The sequence below is a fragment of the Pseudorasbora parva genome, chromosome 4, assembly GCF_024679245.1.
Source record: "Pseudorasbora parva isolate DD20220531a chromosome 4, ASM2467924v1, whole genome shotgun sequence".
In the NCBI taxonomy this organism is placed as follows: Eukaryota; Metazoa; Chordata; class Actinopteri; order Cypriniformes; family Gobionidae; genus Pseudorasbora; species Pseudorasbora parva.
In genome coordinates this window covers 33,061,661-33,083,289 of record NC_090175.1, presented here as the reverse complement: position 1 = coordinate 33,083,289, position 21,629 = coordinate 33,061,661, and the positions used below count along the sequence as shown (strand labels likewise).

Sequence of the window (21,629 nt, the reverse complement as noted above, 5' to 3'; positions counted from 1 at the left end):
TTCTGGATGTTGGTTGACACATTCTAAGGGATTACTGGGTCAGTCAGCACACACAGCGTTTTACATTGTGTTTCCATATGCAATATGAGGAACCTCTCAATAAGGGAACTTACTCGGTTACTTTCGTAACCTCGGTTCCCTGAGAGAGGGAATGAGTATTGCGTTGCACACCGTGTTCGTGCTTCTCAGGTATCGCTTCAGTCGATTTTTAAACCTGACACCTATGGCGAAACAGGGTCTTTTATAGCCACCTGTATGCTAATATAAGCCCCCTTTTCCGGCGGGCTCTCCATTGGTTCGTTCCTCACCACCTCACCATAGGTTCCTGCAGTTGCTCCGCCTCGCGCCTGGCTATTGCCATGCAGCTGCACTGCACTTTACATGGATACCTTTATTAATACAGTTTTGCTTTATATTCTCGAGAAAAGGAGTTTTTCCCATACGCAATACTCGTTCCCTCTCTCAGGGAACTTAGGTTATGAAAGTAACCGAGTACGTTATCTCTAATGTTCAAGAATCCTGACTAAATCCAGCGGTGCAGAGTCATCATTAACTGACGCCGCTTTAAAGTGACGTTAGATTCAATTCCTCCCAATCTTGATATTTTCAATAAAAATAAAATAATAATTTAAAAAAAGATTAAACTCCTCTGCCCGCGATATTTTTTTCTCCAGGATGGTAGGGGAAGGTACCGCCTTTTTCGTCTATGATTGGCTAGAAGGGCTCTCCTCCGATTGGTTATATATCTCACGTTCATGGTAGGCTGTCAGCTATCTGTTTTGATCGTCTTTACAACAAAAGTAAACAAAGTCAATCAAACATACTAAGAAAAGCGCTATCCATTTCTTCAGATTTATATAAGTTCACAATTTCATAGCCAATTTCATAGAAGAGACCAGTATGATTCATATGACAGATTTTATTTATTGTGAACCATTGTAAGTAATAAAAGTTGCTAGTAATAAACAATTTTAGTGCATGTTAAACATACTTGTGTGTGTGTGTGTGTGTGTGTGTGTGTGTGTGTGTGTGTGGTGTGTTTTGTGACAGGACACAAATCTGTATAATGACATCACATGGGTATGACAGGTATTACAAGGAGAGGGTGAAATATGAGGACATTGGCCATGTCCCCACTTTTCAAAATGCTTAGAAAGTAAAAATGCAGAATGTTTCCTGTGATGGGTAGGTTTAGGAGCAGCGGCAGTGTAAGGGGATAGAAAATACGTTTTTACAGTATAAAAATCAATACGCGTTAGGAATGTCCCCATATGTCACAAAAACAAACGTGTGTGTATGTGAGTAGGCTATCACTAGCTTACGACCTGCCAGGAACGTGAGATGTATAACCAATTGGAGGAGAGCCCTTATAGCCAATCATAGACGAAAAAGGCGGTACCTTCCATAGACAGTAAAAGAAGTACCTTCCCCCATAGATATCCATAATAAAGGCCTTTATTATGGATATCTATGCCTTCCCCTACCATCCTGGGGGGAAAATATCGCCCTCCGCCCTCGCGTCTTTTCCACGCGTCATTCCCTCGCGTCCTGAAGGGGCGGAGCAAAGGAGCAAGGAAAGGAAGCTAGGAAAGGAAACGAGGATGCACAAATAAGAATTGGGAAGCACCGAAGCTCTGATACATGCTCCTTCATTGTGTTTTATTTTTTTATTTTATTTTTTTAATACAAGCTTCGAAGCCTCGGTGCCGAACGTCACATCACTAAATTAATGGATGATTCCCCCGCTATGAATCCTTGAATGTCTAGGTATTTTCCCACAGTTCTTCATTCCGGAAGTTACGCAGAATTGACAACATAGAAATGTATACACATAGAGTTCTCTCACCACTGTAAGAGGTCTTAAAAATAGAAAGGCTATTAAGACTGATCTTGTACTCGCTAAATATGTGTAATTTGCATCCTTTTGTGTAATGTGGTCTCGTTTTATTTTATTTTTATTTTTATTTTATTTCTATTATATTTTTTGGTTATTGTTTGTCTTGTATACTTGTTTTAGTAGTGTATTTTGTGTATCAACCCTGGCATTAACAGATTTTGGTGTATTGTATTGTTAATACTGAATAAATAAAAAAAATTAAAAAAAACACAGAGTTCTCGTCAGCGCTTTTTGGAACGGTCAAAAGCCAAGCCAGTCTATGAACAGTCGATGATAGCAACTTGACTCTGCGTCTGCAATCTTAGGTAAACGCAGTAATGAATTTGCAATAATGATTTTCATAGGTTTTAATACAACACGACGAATGCATTAGATGACACGACATTAAAAGTTATCATAGTTTAAAAATCTGTAGTATTCAGTTAATATAAATATACAGCCAGAGGCTGCACAATGCACATCTAGAAAAACTAATACATTTTCACTTTTGAGTAATGACAGCATCTGAGGTGTTGACCGTTCCAAGATGGCGACGCTTTAACATTTTAGGAGTGGTCGAATGTGGTTTCTACGAACACATATCTATGATTGACAGGCCCACATGTTTACTTCCTTTAGCTTGACAGCGTCTCCGTTTCCTCCAGAACTTTCTAAAGCTTCAGAGGGAAAGTATAGTGGACCCATGGCAACTGGCGGGTGAGTAATTTAAGCATTTTGAACAAATTCATTTCTACCTACACAAACTTACATATAATGTGATTATATTGCAGGCGTTTCTCTGACAGTTTCATAGACGAGGATCCTCAGAGAGCCCTTGAGGTAACGTAGGCTCCTGTTAACGATCAACTATTTTTGCCGTTTAGTTACACATAACACTTCAGATGTGCTTTTCTGACTAACAATTCAAACATCTTTCTCGCGATGGGTAGCTTAAGTTAGCGGTTCAACACATTGTTTTATGGGTTAGGTTTAGGTTTAGTTTTATTGGTCTAGGGTAACGTTAGAGGTTGGTATGGACGTTAATAAAGTCTCAAACCACACGAAAATGATGCTTGTAGCAAAATCGGATAGACAGCATTTTTCGCTGTCGAATTGTGCTGCCTACTGGGGGTCTATATAACGTTACTGTGTTTGTGGAACAAATGGTTATTTTATATGTTAAACAACCCAGAATCCACGAATGCTCCTTTCACGTGCCTTAGTAATTACTAAGTACTAGTTTCCTAGTTAAAAATTGGACATGAACGCGCTCTCAAGTCTAAACTTAAATTCAAGGAGCAGGTAATCATGACTTCAGAAGTAGGACATTTCCAATAGCGCACGAAGGCAGCTTAAATACACTACTTTATTATAGAGAAAAAAAAGAAGTAAATAATAATCATAAGTTTGACAAATATAAATAAATAAACTATGTGAGTGTATTATTCAGCAGCCAAAAGTATTCTTTGAAACACAACTTTTGTGAAAATAAGAACATAAAATCAAACTACAAGCAGCAACACAAATACATGTAATAGAGCATAGATGCATAAAATTAAAGATGTAATGAACTGGCTTGTAATTTTGTTTATACTGTTCTGAGGTCAACTAATGACTTTTGTGTGTTTTTTACTTTCAAAAGCATCATAATTAATAAGCAATATGCTATTTTCTACACTGTTTTTCGAACGACGGGTTTTGATGGGTGTGCCGCACTGGAGACTAAAGGGGGTCTCACACACCGGACGTGAAGCACAGCGTCACGACACTGCCGTGCCACGTCTTTAAAATTTGAACACATTGTTTTCAATGAGTGTACGCACACCGGTGGCGGCATTGGGCGCCTGTCCACGGCGACTCAGGAAGTTGTTTAAAATTGATGTTTGCTGCGCCACAGAGTGCCATTTCAAGCTTTTATATTAAATTTATATTTCCCTCAAATCGTCAATGTACTGATTTCACCCTGTGCTACAAGATGCACCCATCGTGAACAAACACAATGATTTATTTCTCAACCATCCGCGGTTGATTGAAATATTATTCACTGGCCTGCCGACGGGCATATGTTTTGGTAGCCCGTCTGGAAAATGCATAGCCCCGGGACTACTAGTACATATAAAAAAGACGTTTTACTCGCATAAGTGTGTTGCACCATTCCTGTCGGATCCAATATAGAAAGCACAGCATTGTGTTTAATCTCAATATGTCTGCTAATCCAGCATCGACCTGAGACTTGTTTACAAATGATTCCGCAGTGAAATGATGCGAAAACTCGTACATGTCTTCCCCATGTGAGCTGGAACTTTGTTAAAAATAAATGAAGTATGACACATTTCTAATATTATGATCTGAAGGAATCTTATCTACAGTGGCCCAGTACTGCAGCCGTTCTAAATTAAGCCACAACACAACGGATTTAATCCACAACACAACGAAATCGCCACAAAACAACGGAAACAAGGCACAACACAACGAAATCGCCACAACACAAGGGGGCGCGCGCTGTCATGACAAGGCAGCCATTACATCTTGGTGTTACAATGGCTGTTACGTAAGCTGCGTTCTCGACATATCCAGCAGCCTGAGTTGGCTCGTCTAATTTACTCTAGTATTCTCTGTCTGCTGCGGAACGAGAGAAGAGGAAGAGTGAGGAAATCTCGGTCTGTCCGCGGCGCTTCTTCAGCACGGCGGCGGTATAGTGACGAGAGCTTCGGCTTGAGTTTGTTTATTCACTCTAGTATTCTCTGTCAGCGACATTTCTGGAGTTTTCAAAGTTGCCATGTTCGTTGTTTTAATGTCCTTCCACCTCGCGCGCATGCGTGAATTCAATGACGCGGCAAATTAAAATTCACTGGGAAAATTTAGGCCTATTATTAAATCGATCCTCTGAGTTACGGATCGATCTTTAGAAATTAATATAAAAATTGATTCAGAATTGGTGAATCGATATTTTATTTTTTTTATTTTTTCAACACAGCCCTATGTGTAACCATTGTATATTGACATAAAATATCAATTCAAACTCGCCTACATGCATTATAGCTGCATTTTTATACTTGTGAACGTTTTTACTCGCGATCACACTTGATGCCCAAGGGAAAGTCTGCCAATTCCACCAAGTGGTTGAAACTTATATTTTTATTAATTAAAATGATTTTGTTGTTGTTTAAATGTTCAAATTCCAAGGTTGTGCATTATTGAGTCAGTTTTTTAGAATACAACAAAGCTATGGAATTTTAAAATGTCTGTTTTTAAATGTTAAAAGAAATTTTAATTCATACAAATTATGTTTCAACTGCATGGTGGAATTGGCACACGTTCCCTTGGGCATCAAGCGCAGTGACGGCGTGTAAAGGCGTTATTGAGTATAAATATGCAGCTATAAAGCATGTAGGTGATTTTGAATTTATATTTCATGTCGATATTTAATGGTTACACACTTAAAACTGATCATAGTGTTTATATATTTGTAAGACTGGCCAATCTATAGAGAAATAGCAAATAGGGCTGTCATTTAAAAAAAAAATCTTATTCAAACGGATATCAAATATCTAGCAATGATATATAGCAATGAAATATATTTTTCATATATTTTAGTTTCATTGCACACCAACTGAAATATTTCAGGTTGTTTATTGTTTTAATACTGATGATTTTGGCATACAGCTCATGAAAACCCCAAATTCCAAAAAATGGAATTGCTCATGAAATCTCAAAAAATTTGCATATTCAAGTGTTTTTAATATATAAAAAGCCAACCTTCAAATAATTATGTTCAGTTATGCACTCAATACTTGGTTGGGCATCCTTTTGCAGAAATGACTGCTTCAATGCGGCGTGGCATGGAGGCAATCAGCCTGTGGCACTGCTGAGGTGTTATGGAGGCCCAGGATGCTTCAATAGCGGCCTTACGCTCATCCAGAGTGTTGGGTCTTGCGCGTCTCAACTTTCTCTTCACAATATCCCACAGATTCCCTATGGGGTTCAGGTCAGGAGAGTTTGCAGGCCAATTGAGCACAGTAATACCATGGTAATACCATTGTCCAGTGGTTTTGGCACTTTGAGCAGGTGCCAGGTCGTGCTGAAAAACAAAATCTTCATCTCCATAAAGCTTTTCAGCAGATGGAAGCATGAAGTGCTCCAAAATCTCCTGATAGCTAGCTGCATTGACCCTGCCCTTGATAAAACACAGTGCAACATCAGCAGCTGACATGACACCCCAGACCATCACTGACTGTGGGTACTTGACACTGAACTTCAGGCTTTTTGGCATTTCCTTCTCCCCAATCTTCCTCCAGACTCTGGCACCTTGTATTTCGAATGACATGCAAAATTTGCTTTCATCCAAATAAAGTACTTTGGACCACTGAGCAACAGTCCAGTGCTGCTTCTCTGTAGCCCAAAAGTGGCTTGACCTGGGGAATGCGGCACCTGTAGCCCATTTCCTTTACACGCCTGTGCACAGTGGCTCTGGATGTTTCTACTCCAGACTCAAGCCACTGCTTCCACAGGTCCCCCAAGGTCTGGAATCGGTCCTTCTCCACATACTTTCTCAGGGTCCGGTCACGTCTTCTCGTTGTGCAGCGTTTTTTTGCCACACTTTTTCCTTCCAACAGACTTCCCACTGAGGTGCTTTGATACAGCACTCTGGGAACAGCCTATTCGTTCAGAAATTTCTTTCTGTGTCTTACCCTTTCGCTTGAGGGTGTCAATGATGGCCTTCTGGACCGCAGTCAGGTCAGCAGTCTTACCCACGATTGCGGTTTTGAGTGATAAACCAGGCTGGGAGTTTTTTTTTTAAAGCCTCAGGAATCTTTTGCAGGTGTTAATTAGTTGATTCAGATGATTAGGTTTTAATTTTTAACATTACATTATGGAAAATAATTAACTTTATCACAATATGCTATTTTTTTGAGAAGGACCTGTATTCGAATATCTACGACCCACCCCCATTCAATTTCAATTTTGAGATTCAATCACAAATGCATTAACAGTCTGACAGTCATAAACACGACTCAGGCCACAGCCTGTATGGAAAAATAAATTGTTAACTTATAATGTTTGAAACAGCAGGTTATCAACTTAATCGATATGAAGTGCCACTATGCAATCATCACAGCTTTCAGTTTGTCTACGGCATCAGATGTCGACGCCGTCCTCTCCAGCGGCTGGAATGTGTTTACAGCAGAGATGGGGACTTGAGCTTGAGACTCGGACTTGAGTGCGACTTAAGTCGCACACACAGTGACTTGAGACTCGTCCTCGAAAGACTTCAGACTCGACTCAGACTCGAGCTGCGGGACTCGTGAACAATGTTTTTTTTTAGTAGGGCAGTCAAAATTAACGCGCTAATAACGCGTTAACGCAAATTCATTTTAACAGCACTAATTTTATTAACGCAGTGCGCATTTTCTGCTTGATCTGTGGCCCATAGTTGGATAAATTGAGATTGGCCATATGACGTAACGTTAGGCTAGTAATGCAGCAGTAGCAAACATTAATAGGGGACGAAAAGGGTTAACAATAACATTACACTGAAACAAGTGTAGTTATAGCCTACATAAGATACCATATTTTCTACTTAACTTTTATTATACTCCAGATCGAAAAGTGTGTTTTTTCACTGAGCGCATTCTCTGCCGTCCGAGCGCTGAAGCACTGAAGCTCACTTCTCGCTCATGTCTGAGGTAGACATTACCCCCTCACTGCTTACAGTACATGTGTTTTATTGAACTAAATACAGATGACATAGCATCTCTCAACGGGCCACCAGGACTTATACGGTTTTATTAAAGCTATTTATTTGTTGTAAAGTGTAATCATTTCAGAAAAAAATTCATGTCAGGCGCAGTTGAAGTAGTTGATTGTTTGCTTACATGGGTAGGTTTAGGGACAGTGTCATTATGCCAACATTATCTACATAACTTCTTTCGAAATAAAAAGTTTATCCCTCAGAAAAATTTACTTTCCTCTTGTCAACATGCTTGGTGCATGTGTGTGCTGTGTACGTCATATAAGGGCGCACCCTGATGTCTATCAGATGCACACTCAAAAGTAATCCGGTCAGGTCGTTTACATGGTGAAATGTTTTGTTTGATCGATTCTTGAAAAGGTTTATACCACCCATTTCAAAACGATTACAATTTCATTCAGTTTGGGCATTTTTATTATGATTGAGGTGTTTATATGGAGCATTTTCATTGAGATTGGACTTTTAAACCGATTACAGTGCTCCCTACATGGCACTTTAAAAACCGGATACTTTATTTTAAGTTCAATTCCAGATTTTTCATGTCATGTTCGAATATCGAATAAAAAGTGACCGCCCTAATGGCAAGGAAAACTAACTTTATTGCACTCCGAAAGCCCCCTCGTGGTCCGGAGCATTTCCTTTGTGTTGTGGTGATTTTGTTGTGTTGTGGCTCGTTTCCATTGTGTTGTGAAGATTTCATTGTGTTGTAGCGATTATGTTGTGTTGTTCCTTGTTTCCGTTGTGTTGTAGCGATTTCTTTGTGTTGTGGTTTAATTCCATTGTGTTGTGGTTTAATTTAGTATGGCTGCACTACTGGGCCACCATATTTATCCAGCTACTGTGTTCGTCCTCAACCAGCAAAAGCGCAATATCTTGCTATCTTCTTTGGCATGTTTATTGTTGTTGTCTAGCGTTATCTGAACAGCTCCATGAGTCGGTGGGCAGGGCTACTGAATTAGATGTGCTGTAGAGGCGTGTTTCGCCAAGATGTGCACATGATTGTTTTCTGAGCCTGGTGTCTATACAAGTTTTTCTTTGACTAACAATGAAGTTTGCACCTTTGAAACTTAGAGGATATTCATATACCATTAGGGATGCACCAAATTTTCGGCTGAAAGACTTTTATCACCGAAACAATACGGCCGAAATGTTGTGATGACGCGAACAGAAACCGCGACCTGCATGTGCTTGAGTGTGTCTCAATTAGATCCCTAGTTCAATTGTCAGGGCACTGATAAGGGAGTCAGTCCATTGACTTATGTCCTGATCAGTGCCCTGACTACTGAACTAGGGATCTGACTGAGACGCATCCCTTGTCTAAAGCAACATATCTGCGGTGTGGACGTATGTGGTTCATCTTTTATCTGATGACGCATCTATAATATTGGTTGTAACTTGAAAATAATGCTTTGTTTATGTTTCTGTTGATGGACACACGTAACGTTACTGGCTCCAGCGATAATAAAAGAAAAACGGGCAAAATGGTCTGTCTTTGTAATCTTTGTTCAATGCATGCGAGTGCTGCCGTATGTCCAAATATGACCAGTCATTAGGGGTGAGCGATTTAGCCTCAAAATTATATCACGATATTTCAGGAATATTTGCGATAATGATATTTATGACGATATAGCAAGAAATATATGGAACAAAGTTTTATTGGTTATTGCAGCTGGTAGGCAGCAGCATTTATTATTGCAAATAAAATTAAATGCATTTTTTATCCTTTTCCAATGAGCTAATGTCAATGATGAGAGAATATTTAATTCAAAGTGTAACTCTACTGACATAAGGTACAAGTTACTAGTGTTTTCACTGGAAATCTTTAATATATATATATATATATATATATATATATATAGAGAGAGAGAGAGAGGCCTAGCCTATATACCATTTAGTTTAGCAATAACTAAAGTAATTTATGTCATGGTCTTTCTGAATATTCAATTCTGATTGGGAAGGTGTACAATAGCAGAGGTAATTCCAAGTTAGCTAAAATACCGTTCTGTGCGCGCGCACATACACACACAAGTCACTCGCATAAAGAGATCGTGCTGCAGATTCAGGAGCACGGAAGCTGGTTATCAACGCCGCCCCGCGACTTTTGGCAACAAAATATCTAAGCTACTGGATCAATATTATAGTTCTCAGCAATGTTGGGGTTACTCGCTATTTTAAAGTAATAAACGCACATCTGCATTGTTAAGAGAGATGCTGAACAGACACAGTCATGCATCTCTCTCTCTCTCTCTCTCTCTCTCTCTCTCTCTCTCTCTCTCTCTCTCTCTCTCTCTCTCTCTCTCTCTCTATTAAAATAAATGCTTTAATCCATTCATTCACATTAGGGATGTGAATTTTCACAAATTCCCATGATCGATCGTCGTTTAAATTAACGATCAATTAATCGATTAATCGTTAACCATAAATAATACTGAAATATGTGTCTAGCAGTGGCTTATAGCCGACAGCATGACAGTAGGCCTATGTGCAATGCTGCTCAAAACGCCATGTTCTTCACCAAATGAATGAGAAGGATTTTTTTTATCTAAACAAAGGGCTATGGGATTGTAAAATTAGTCGATGTTATTTATAATTTAATTAAATGACTTATTTAATAACCAAATATAACATGTAATACAACACGAACGCCGCCTCAGATCTGTTATTCAGAATTAGGGCTGTGTATTGCCAAGACTCTGGCGATACAATACGAATCACGATACAGGGGATACGATACGATATATTGCAATATATTGCGATATTGTAAGAGATGCAATATATTGCGATATTTCTTTTTTGTGTTTTTGTTTTTTATAATTTAAAATAATAAACACAACCATAAGCCTAAAACACAAGACAAAGTATTTCTATTTAATTAATACAGTATAATTTATATCACATATGCAATGTGCAATCTAAGTTGAGGGAAATGTAAAGTTACTGCAGGATTCTTTATGTGTAAATGTTTTAAAGGTTCACAGTATAACAGTGGCTATTTAACAACAGAAAGGGCAGTCCATTTCATGACTGAATGACTGTTTGTTTTATATTTAACACAGTAGCCCCGATCACACAGAACGCGTTTTTGCAGCGAGAAGCCTTTTTTGAATGGATTTCGGTTGGCAGAGAGCGTTATGCGCGCTGCTTATGCGCCCTGGGCTCCTCGCGTTTTTGAAGGAGCACTCCGAGCGCATGAAGTTGAAAAAAAAGTCCACTCTGAGCGGAAAAGCGTGCAACATCATCGCGCTTATTTTCTGTTGTTCAATCGAATGAATGAAGCGGCAGGCCTTCCGTTGTGTTGACCGAGTGCATGAAGTTGAAAAAAAGTCCACTCTGAGCGGAAAAGCGTGCAACATCATCGCGCGTATTTTCTGTTGTTCAATCGAATGAATGAAGTGGCAGGCCTTCCGTTGTGTTGACCGTTACATTGATTTGACTGACAGTACAGGTGATTCGGGGGTTGCCTAGAAACATTAAAGCGCACTGCTCATTTTTGAATGAAAAAACGCCGACCAAAAAAGGGAGTGCAGTGCGCCTCGCGTTTTCGAACCTGAAAAACGCGTTCTGTGTGATCGGACCCTAAAGCTGTTTTCTATAAAGCAGTCTATTGTATAAAATGCAATTTCGAGTAACGTTACTGAACTGCAGAGCTGGTGCATCCATATCCACATTGCTATTTTCTTTTGTTCTCCTGTCACCGCTGTCAGTTTTGGAGTGTTTATTTTGTTACTGAGAGGAAAGCGTGCAGTACATTCTATCGAAACGCTTCTCAGCAGCGCGGGTGATGTCAGGATGTTAAGCGAGCTCTCTGTTTCAATGCGTTTCCCGAGTATTAGATTATAACTTGGCCGATTATTTCCTTAGTGGCTTCTTTTTAGCTGAAGCCAACATGAGTCCACACTTCAGCTCTGTATACTGCAAGAGCGGAATAATTCTATCGTCTTGAGAGCTGGGTTTGCTAATGTAAACACTAGTGATGCACGCACTTTTACCTTGCACTTCTCCGGCTCCGCGTCAGTTATACGTTCTGAGATAACACTGCCATCTAGCGGTTGGGTGTGTTGGCTGTGGTTTAAACCGAACACAAAGCCACAAATCTTGGATGTAAATAAATAAATATATAAATATCGATACAGCGTTTTTGAGAATCGATACAGTATCGCCAAACATAATATCGCAATATTCACGTGTATCGATATTTTCTTACACACCTATTCAGAATGTGTGGACGCTCTTCCAAGAACAACGTGCTGAAACGTCACCTCAACCCAATTAATTCAAAAGGATTCATTAAAATATTGTTTTCATTAATGTTATGTAATGTGACAGTCCCAATTATAGTTATTATTAGTCGCGCGTTGCTGTTTGAACTGCGTGAGCTGAAGCGGATGCGCTGAATCAACACCGGTAAGTTACACTGAAGCTCTTTGTTAGCGCATTATTTACCTCAACAAAAAGCTTCCTATATGAGATTAATCAGATTTATATAAAGTTAACAAAATATTACAAATTATATATCTTCACAAAATGATGCGAATGCACAAGTTAACTTGAATTGAGTTGCTGATATTCATACTCAGAATGGGAGACGCGCTCTTCCTGGAACAACGCTCTGAACACGGCACCTAAACCCAATGACTTTACAACCATTTATTAAAATATTGTTCTCATTTCTGTTTTTTAATATGATCTTCCCAATCATCGTTATTATGCATTGCTCTGTATGCGCTAAAGCCGAAGCACTGAATGAAAACCGGTAGCCATCACTGACTGAAGCCATTTGCTAGTGCGTTTTATTTTGCTAAAAGAAACATATCCTATATGATTGATCACATATATAACGTTACAAAATAAATGTAATATTACAAATTACTTCAGCACAATTTGATGCGAATGCACAGGTGAACTTGAACTAAGTTACATGCGCGAGTCAGAATGCGTGACTCATGTTGTGCATGAGCTCTTCCTGGATAAACGCAATGAAACACACGGCAAATAAACCCAAATACTTAACAATCACAATGTTTTATTACAATAGTGTTCTCATTAATGTTGTGTAATATGACAGTCCCAATCATAGTCATTATTAGCAGTGCATTGCTGTTGGAGCTGCACGCTGAAGCTGATCACCGCCACGCTTTTACTACCGCTCACCTCTAACGTTAATTATTAACCAACTGCATCCTTATGAGATAAATCAGCTATACTTAGGCCTGCACAAAATAAACACAATATTACAACTTACATTTGCACAAAACGAAAGGCTGCGAATGCACATGCAAACTTGCAGTCATGATGAAGGTGTAACTCCAGCTGTAAAATGGTCCCAAATAGAACTTGGTCACGCTCGCTTCAATTTTTCAGCCGCAGGCACGCGCATGACCCTGCTTAATCGATGATCGATAAGTCTAATCGATCAAATGTCTTATCGACAATTAATCGATCATCGATTAAACGTTGACATCCCTAATTCAAATAAAGTATTACTTTATACACTACTTACTTTATCTCTGTGTCTCCTTTGAAGCGTGCACAATGCTAGATCTAACTAACTTGAGTCATAACTGACAAAAATAAACGTCAATGTTACCCTTCCGGTTAAATATTGCACGGCAGACATCAAAATCAGCCATAAGCTGTTCATGTTATGTCAGTTGTCAAGAGAGCTGACCTCTTCTAACCAAGTAGCTCCTTTTTAGGTACTAAATCATCATCATCGGAGGCTGACATGCTGCTCTTCTCATTCAGACAGGTGTTATTGTGCGCTAGGGAAATTAAATGCACCATACGTCATCGCGTTGCTATATCATTGATATCGCTATATGACACTTTTTTTATCATGTAAAAATTTATACCGGTATTATCGCGGACGATATGATATGGCACACCCCTACCAGTTATGTTTGCCGTCATCATCCGGATGTAGAGCCAGAAGACGCGAATGAGCTCGCGCACGCTGTGAGAAGCGCACACATATTGAGTTCTTTCAAGTCTTGCGCTTAAACGGACAAACTCGCACAAAAATATGTCAACATGTCCATCTTGATGAGTATCCAAGCAGACATAGTCTGAATATGCCTTAAGGGAACTTTATACAGCCGAGAGAGCCTTTACTCTGTTTCATGTCAAACAAAAGATAAGGAAATCACTCACTGCTCTTGATTGAATAGCTTATGCAAGTTTAATAAGTATTTATCTTTAATTTCAACACTTAAAGCAGCACTAGGTAACTTTTCAACCTTCATAATATATTTTTTAAGACTCTTGTGATGATAAATCGACTTAAAATAGGTTGAATGACACGTCTGCCATAGCCTGATGGGGTCTGTATCGTTTTTAATCGTACTTTTAAACTTCGGGTTTCGGGTAGTAACCCGAGAAAAAGAAAAGAACTACAAAATTCGACTGCTTTACGGCATATACGTCACTTCCACCAACACACACACTTCCTTACATTCGGACGTGCGAGCCCAACTTTGTTCGTCGGATAATATAGTCATGTCCGAAGCAGCAGAGACAAATAAGAAAGAAAAGGTTTTGTTGGAGGAAAGCAATAAGAGGAAATGAAAAAATGATGGGATTAAAGGCAGGACGAGGATCAAAATGTGACCAGGGTTTGCTCGTCGGCGTGAGCTGAAGGAGGCGTGCCCGACCGATGCGGTCCTGCTTGTTACGGTGAGCTACCACTCAAACATTGAACTGAAGTATCATATAGATTCTGTAAAACGGTAACCAATAGACTACTATAATGACGCTGGCTTGTAAACGTGAGCATCGTGATTATTTGGCGTTTGAAAAAAATAAAACCCATGAAATTATATTCATATGACATGCTGAAACATATGCCACTGACTGTAACGTTACCTGGGATGAAGACATTTCACACGCGATGCCAGAAGGACTCCTCTTGCAGTTTTCAGGGGAACTGTTAGTGCTGCACCGACCCGCGGGATGCTTTTATGAAGTTATTTGGCCCGCACCGCACCACTGTATATATTTTTACAAGCCGCCCCGCACCCGCGACCATTAAATAGACATATGGGGTCCGCGGGTTATGAGACGACCGACGCATCACTAGTTCAGGGCTATCAGGGTTGTCATTTCAACAAATGCACGCGCGATGGCATCCCCTGTTGTAGGATGACAGCTTACGACAGTAGTTGAGGACATTATTTTTTCCTAACTGTAGGGGGACCCCGAGAGCAAAAGTAGCCAAGTGGGGCTTTAAATATGCAGTTATTTTACATTTGATTACTTTATTAAATGTCTGTACCTTTCTGCAGGCTAGTAGGCTTGTATATTATTTAATGTAGTCTACAAATGAGTGAGGTCAAGTTAAACAATTTAGTTTGAATTTTAGTTTATACTGTGCTTTGTTGCAATGTGCTAAATACTTGTATGCATAATTTGTAATTGATTTATTATTTGAAACTTTATTATGCAATTGCAGTGCCTTGATTTTTAGTAAATTTACACAGTCATAGCAATAAATGCAATGGTTACTATTGGTAACAATTACTAATAATTGCCATAATTTCTTTCGGTGTTTCAGTTTTCGGCCTTGGTTTCCTCTTTTTCGGTTTCGGCCAAGAATTTATTTCAGTGCCTTCCTAATTACCACAACCTTTTATATATCAAGTTTAAGGGAAAATGTTGATTTCTCAATTCATCACCCCTTTAAAGCTGCAAGCAGCGATGAAGGCGGCCCTCGCACCTGGGACCACTGCCACCCGGTGGCCTCTGTAAAACAGTGAATAGTGGGCGACATGCATTCAAGCGGGTAAATACAGGAGAAATGGCATAGTCACTTTAATGTGCCACATTTCTGCTGCCAGCAGGTGGCGCTTTGACTATAACTGAATATTGCCATGTAAATGTCTTCAGTTCAGGACTATTATTAAACACATGAATTTTGAGGCAGTTCGGACATTGTATGCCTGAGTTACATCAACTTCCTGTTTCATGGCGTTAATCTCACACACTAGCACTTAGCCACGTTGTATGATTTAATAGCTGTGTCCAAAAGTGAAGGGCGCGCACTTTGAAGGCTGCATTTGAAGTGCAAGCCGCACAACAAAGGCTGCTGCAATTCGAGAGCGACTTCAAAATGCGTCCTTCTTTCCTCAGCCACACTGGTCCGCATTCCCGTGGCACTCAATCAGATTTCTTGCGGTGTGGAATAAAATTTCCCAGTTGAAGACTGTAGCTGTTGGTAACTCAAGTGTAGCCTGGATTAGGGGTGTGCGATATTGACAAAAAATTATATCTCAATATTTTCTCGATAACGATAATTAGACGATATTTTGCTGAGTGTGTTTTTTAATATTACCTTGTTGCTGGTGATCTTGGTGCTGGTGAAATAATAATTATTATTATTATTATTTTTAAATTTAACCTAATTATATGGATGCATCATCTTTTGTGTTAATTTCATGAATTTAATCAAATTCAATTATAATAGTAAGACACAATAGGGCTGTTACTAATCAAATTAACTGAGTATCAACAAAATTAATCTTCGCAATGGAGAGGAAACAAGACGCTGCATTTGAAGTGGCATATACACAGACTGTTTAATGAGCTTAGGGGTGACAAATAACCTGTAGTAATGCATAAATAACATTTTGATGTTTAAACGCATAACGTTGAATATTGATATTTGAAATTATTTAAAACGTGAAAAGATTCTTTAAATGTGAAACTAAAACTGCCACTGGGCAGCAGCAAGTTACTGTTATAAAACAAAGATTAAATTAAGATGCTAACTATATAATATAGTTAGCATCTTAATTTAATCATTGTTTTATTATTTTATGAACTAATTTAAAGGACAATTCCGGTGAGAAATGAACCTAGGGGTAATTAACAGATGGTTACAGAGTAGATCGTTCTCTGGGATGCGTTTTCATGAAAATCGAATGTAAAGAGTTTTATCTTTAAAAACAGATTAGCTTATAACACTAGTCTATAGGGCACAGAGTAGTGAAATTAAATCGCTAGTTAATACCACTAACAAGGCTAAAAATAGTCTCACACTAACACAGTAGCATAATGAGGGTCCCAACATGCAAACCGAAGCATTGAGAACTTTGTAAGAGTACAAACAGTTTAATAAGAAGACACTTTATAGACATAGTGCAGTACGCGTTCACGGACAGGCACCATCTTGGAAAAGAGTCTCGACTTAGAGCGACGAGAGCTCTGCTAAGTGATGAACTGTGACTTGAAATCTCATATGGTCTGTTGTTTCCGGAAGAAAACACTGAACACAACAGAGAAAATAAATAAATAAAAATAAAAATGTCCATGTTATTACATTTCACAAACTTAATTCCTATCGAGCAGCTCACTTAGAACATCGCTCGTAGATCGATTCATCGAGACTGTTTTCCAGGATGGTGCCTGTCCGTGAACGCGTAAGGCACTGTGTTTACAACGTATCTTCTTATTAAACTGTTTGTACTCTTACAAAGTTCTCAATGCTTCGGTTTGCATGTAGGGACCCTCATTATGCTACCGTGTTAGTGTGAGGCTATTTTGAGCCTTGTTAGTGGTATTAACTAGCGATTTAATTTTACCACCCTGTGTCTACCCTGTGCCCCATAGAGCTATAGCGTAGTGCCATCATAAGCTAATCTGTTTTTAAAGATAAAACTGTTTACATTCGATTTTCAAGAAAACGCATCCCAGAGACACTCTACTCGCTGACAATCTGTTAATTACCCCTAGGTTCATTTCTCACCGGAGTTGTCCTTTAATGTAAAAAGCTATAATTACTAATTAAATACAGTAAATGTAAAAAAAAGAAAGAGGTAAATTTAATAATAGTGTTTTCTAAATCAGTGTCGGCTGCAGACATATCTCCGTACATCTCTGCTTTCGATTATTATACAATCAGATGTTATTTGTTTTTGATTAAACTTTTCTGTTTATAATGGACATTTACATTTTTGCAGGTGCAGATCTTGATTAAAAATAAAGCTTTGTTTGTTCTATTTCGCTGTGTTTTTGTTTGTTTTGCCTTTTTATAAGGTTACTAAAGGTTAGTTTTGTTCTCCTTATTTTCACTTTCATACCGTTCCATCCCTAATAGGGATCAATTGAGTCAATTCAACAGCGTCAATGCAATATTCACACTTACAGTGCCTTGCGAAAGTATTCGGCCCCCTTGAACTTTGCGACCTTTTGCAACATTTCAGGCTTCAAACATAATGATATGAAACTGTAATTTTTGTGAAGAATCAACAACAAGTGGGACACCATTATGGAGTGGAACGAAATTTATTGCATATTTCTAACTTTTTTAATAAATCAAAAACTGAAAAATTGGGCGTGCAAAATTATTCGGCCCCCTTAAATTAATACTTTGTAGCGCCACCTGTTTTTGGCTATCAGATTAGTTTATCCCTTTAATATTTGGCATATCTATAGTTCATCATCATTTTCATATACATATAGCATTAAATACTACCAGTCACAATATTAGAGAAAATATGTGGGTTAGTGTGTTTGTGTACATAATTTCTCTAATAATAATGTATATCTTATGTCTTGTCTTATAGGAGCTAAATGAGGCATTGGGAGAGAAAGCTGATAATGCTGAATGGCTCTGTCAGCGGGCTTATGCTTATATACTATTGAAAGAGTACACCAGTAAGCACTCCTTTAATTGTTTTTTTGTTTTTTTCTTGCATGCAACTGAAAGACTATAGAATTAGGCAGTCATTTACCTATGTACTATAGTCATGTGAAATGTATCCTAATTCTTTCTAAAATATTTGCTTGCATAGCCCTGATGATTGGGGCTGGGTATTGACCTAGGTTCATTGATTGATTCAGTTTCACAAGCTCTTGATTTAATTAGGTTCTAATCTCACATTTGACATTTGTTAATGTAACTTACAGTTCATAAGACACAGTTTAGTCTTGTGAATTAAAACGGTTTAAAGCTTAATTAAACCGCACTGACATTTTCAACAACGCTGATGTGGAAAACAGGACAACATAATCTATATCAGTTTTTGTGAAGTTGTGTTATACTAATGTCTCTAGGCTACTGGTTTTCATACCAAATATCATAAAAACAATATAATTCCCTTTCGAGCCAGTCTCTCAACACTGCGAAATTGCTCGTGCTTTGGGGAAAACTCCTATTTCCATATTCCTGAAGCTATTGCACTGCAATAGCCAATGGCACTTGAGCACTCGCATTTTGTGAGCTCAGTCTCTATATTAGCAGCATCTAATACCATCATTTCAGAATCTTTTTCCTTCACTACACTTTACTTGGAAGCCTACTTCTCCGTAGACCTGCAAGAAGACCGGAAGCCACGAGAAGCAGTTTCCCTCTTACAAGCAGTGTTGTCACTTCGATGATGCCGCATATGAGCCGGACCCATCAATTTCCCAGACTCACAGCCACTGCGTGTTTAAGATATCCTACAAGTGAGGCTCGCTGTAGTGCGGAACAGCAGCCCACAAGCTTTCCCGCCTCTCCCTCCCACTCCCAGCAAATACCTCCACCGGGACTCCACTGATGAGTTAACTCCAGGTCAACACCTACGTTAGTACCCATTCACAAAGTGCGTGAATGCAACGCTTGCCTCCCGAGACTCGGCGGGTTGCATGTTTTGAATCATCTTTGACTGACCCATTCTTAGTATATTGGAAGCTTAAAAACGCAAGCTACTCCCCCATTTAGTGTGTCTAGGTCTGTCTGTGAACATGCAGAAGAGCATTTTTAGAAGAGAGTTTTTAGAACAGTTTTTATATTTTAAGAAAATATTATTTTTTATTTAATGGGACAATCTAATGCTGAGAAAATGCTGATAAAAGACATTATATTATTACAATATTATATATATATATATATATATATATATATATATATATATATATATAATTATATGTGTGTGTGTGTATGTGTGTATATATATACAGTCTTGTTCAAAATAATAGCAGTACAATGTGACTAACCAGAATAATCAAGGTTTTTCGTATATTTTTTTATTGCTACGTGGCAAACAAGTTACCAGTAGGTTCAGTAGATTGTCAGAAAACAAATGAGACCCAGCATTCATGATATGCACGCTCTTAAGGCTGTGCAATTGGGCAATTAGTTGAATTTGTTGAAAGGGGTGTGTTAAAAAAAATAGCAGTGTGGCATTAAATCACTGAGGTCATCAATTTTGTGAAGAAACAGGTGTGAATCAGGTGGCCCCTATTTAAGGATGAAGCCAACACTTGTTGAACATGCATTTGAAAGCTGAGGAAAATGGGTCGTTCAAGACATTGTTCAGAAGAACAGCGTACTTTGATTAAAAAGTTGATTAGAGAGGGGAAAACCTATAAAGAGGTGCAAAAAATGATAGGCTGTTCAGCTAAAATGATCTCCAATGCCTTAAAATGGAGAGCAAAACCAGAGAGACGTGGAAGAAAACGGAAGACAACCATCAAAATGGATAGAAGAATAACCAGAATGGCAAAGGCTCAGCCAATGATCACCTCCAGGATGATCAAAGACAGTCTGGAGTTACCTGTAAGTACTGTGACAGTTAGAAGACGTCTGTGTGACGCTAATCTATTTTCAAGAATCCCCCGCAAAGTCCCTCTGTTAAAAAAAAGGCATGTGCAGAAGAGGTTACAATTTGCCAAAGAACACATCAACTGGCCTAAAGAGAAATGGAGGAACATTTTGTGGACTGATGAGAGTAAAATTGTTCCTTTTGGGTCCAAGGGCCACAGGCAGTTTGTGAGACGACCCCCAAACTCTGAATTCAAGCCACAGTACACAGTGAAGACAGTGAAGCATGGAGGTGCAAGCATCATGATATGGGCATCTTTCTCCTACTATGGTGTTGGGCCTATTTATCGCATACCAGGGATCATGGTTCAGTTTGCATATGTTAAAATACTTGAAGAGGTCATGTTGCCCTATGCTGAAGAGGACATGCCCTTGAAACGGTTGTTTCAACAAGACAATGACCCAAAACACGCTAGTAAACGGGCAAAGTCTTGGTTCCAAACCAACAAAATTAATGTTATGGAATGGCCAGCCCAATCTCCAGACCTTAATCCAATTGAGAACTTGTGGGGTGATATCAAAAATGCTGTTTCTGAAGCAAAACCAAGAAATGTGAATGAATTGTGGAATGTTGTTAAAGAATCATAGAGTGGAATAACAGCTGAGAGGTGCCACAAGTTGGTTGACTCCATGCCACACAGATGTCAAGCAGTTTTAAAAAACTGTGGTCATACAACTAAATATTAGTTTAGTGATTCACAGGATTGCTAAATCCCAGAAAAAAAAAATGTTTGTACAAAATAGTTTTGAGTTCGTACAGTCAAAGGTAGACACTGCTATTTTTTTGAACACACCCCTTTCAACTAATTGCCCAATTGCACAGCCTTAAGAGCCTGCATATCATGAATGCTGGGTCTTGTTTGTTTTCTGACAATTTACTGAACCTACTGGTAACTTGTTTGCCACGTAGCAATAAAAAAATATACTAAAAACCTTGATTATTCTGGTTAGTCACATTGTAGTGCTATTATTTTGAACAAGACTGTATATATATATATATATATATATATATATATATATATATATATATATATATATATATATATATATATATATATATATATAAAATCATTTTAAAGCTTAGACTCTCTATACATTTTGATAAACTCTTAGGCCAGTTTCACACTGCCGGCGTTAGTGCCGCATGCTTTTAGAGCATTTTTAGAGCAGAGGTGGTGCACCAGAGCAGAAGAGGCAGTGCCGCTATCGTTTCGGCGCTGAGTCTATTTTTGCCGCTCTGCTTGTGCTGAATTAAAGCCACACTGCAATTCTTGATCAAACTGACTTGATTAACATGGAAAAAGAACAGCTTTCACCATAAAATAATTTAGTGAAGTGTTTCACTATCACCACATGACGTCCTGCGCTGTGAAAAAAAAAAAATGCATGAAAACGAATCACTGCCAAAAGTTTTTTTTCCA

General features: G+C 38.7%; 1 protein-coding gene across 3 annotated transcripts in view; it reads left to right on the top strand.

The window, feature by feature from the left end:
- Positions 1-1,744: 1,744 nt before the first annotated feature.
- The window catches only part of sugt1 (SGT1 homolog, MIS12 kinetochore complex assembly cochaperone), a 34,226-nt gene continuing 14,341 nt past the window's right edge, over positions 1,745-21,629 (top strand). Inside the window, exons 1-4 of one of the 3 annotated variants that reach the window (XM_067441582.1) lie at positions 1,745-1,767; positions 2,516-2,593; positions 2,668-2,716; positions 18,188-18,278. In XM_067441582.1, the coding sequence (XP_067297683.1) occupies positions 1,760-1,767; positions 2,516-2,593; positions 2,668-2,716; positions 18,188-18,278 (226 nt within the window). In that variant the 5' untranslated portion in view covers positions 1,745-1,759. The other 2 variants (XM_067441583.1, XM_067441581.1) reach the window with 2 other exon arrangements.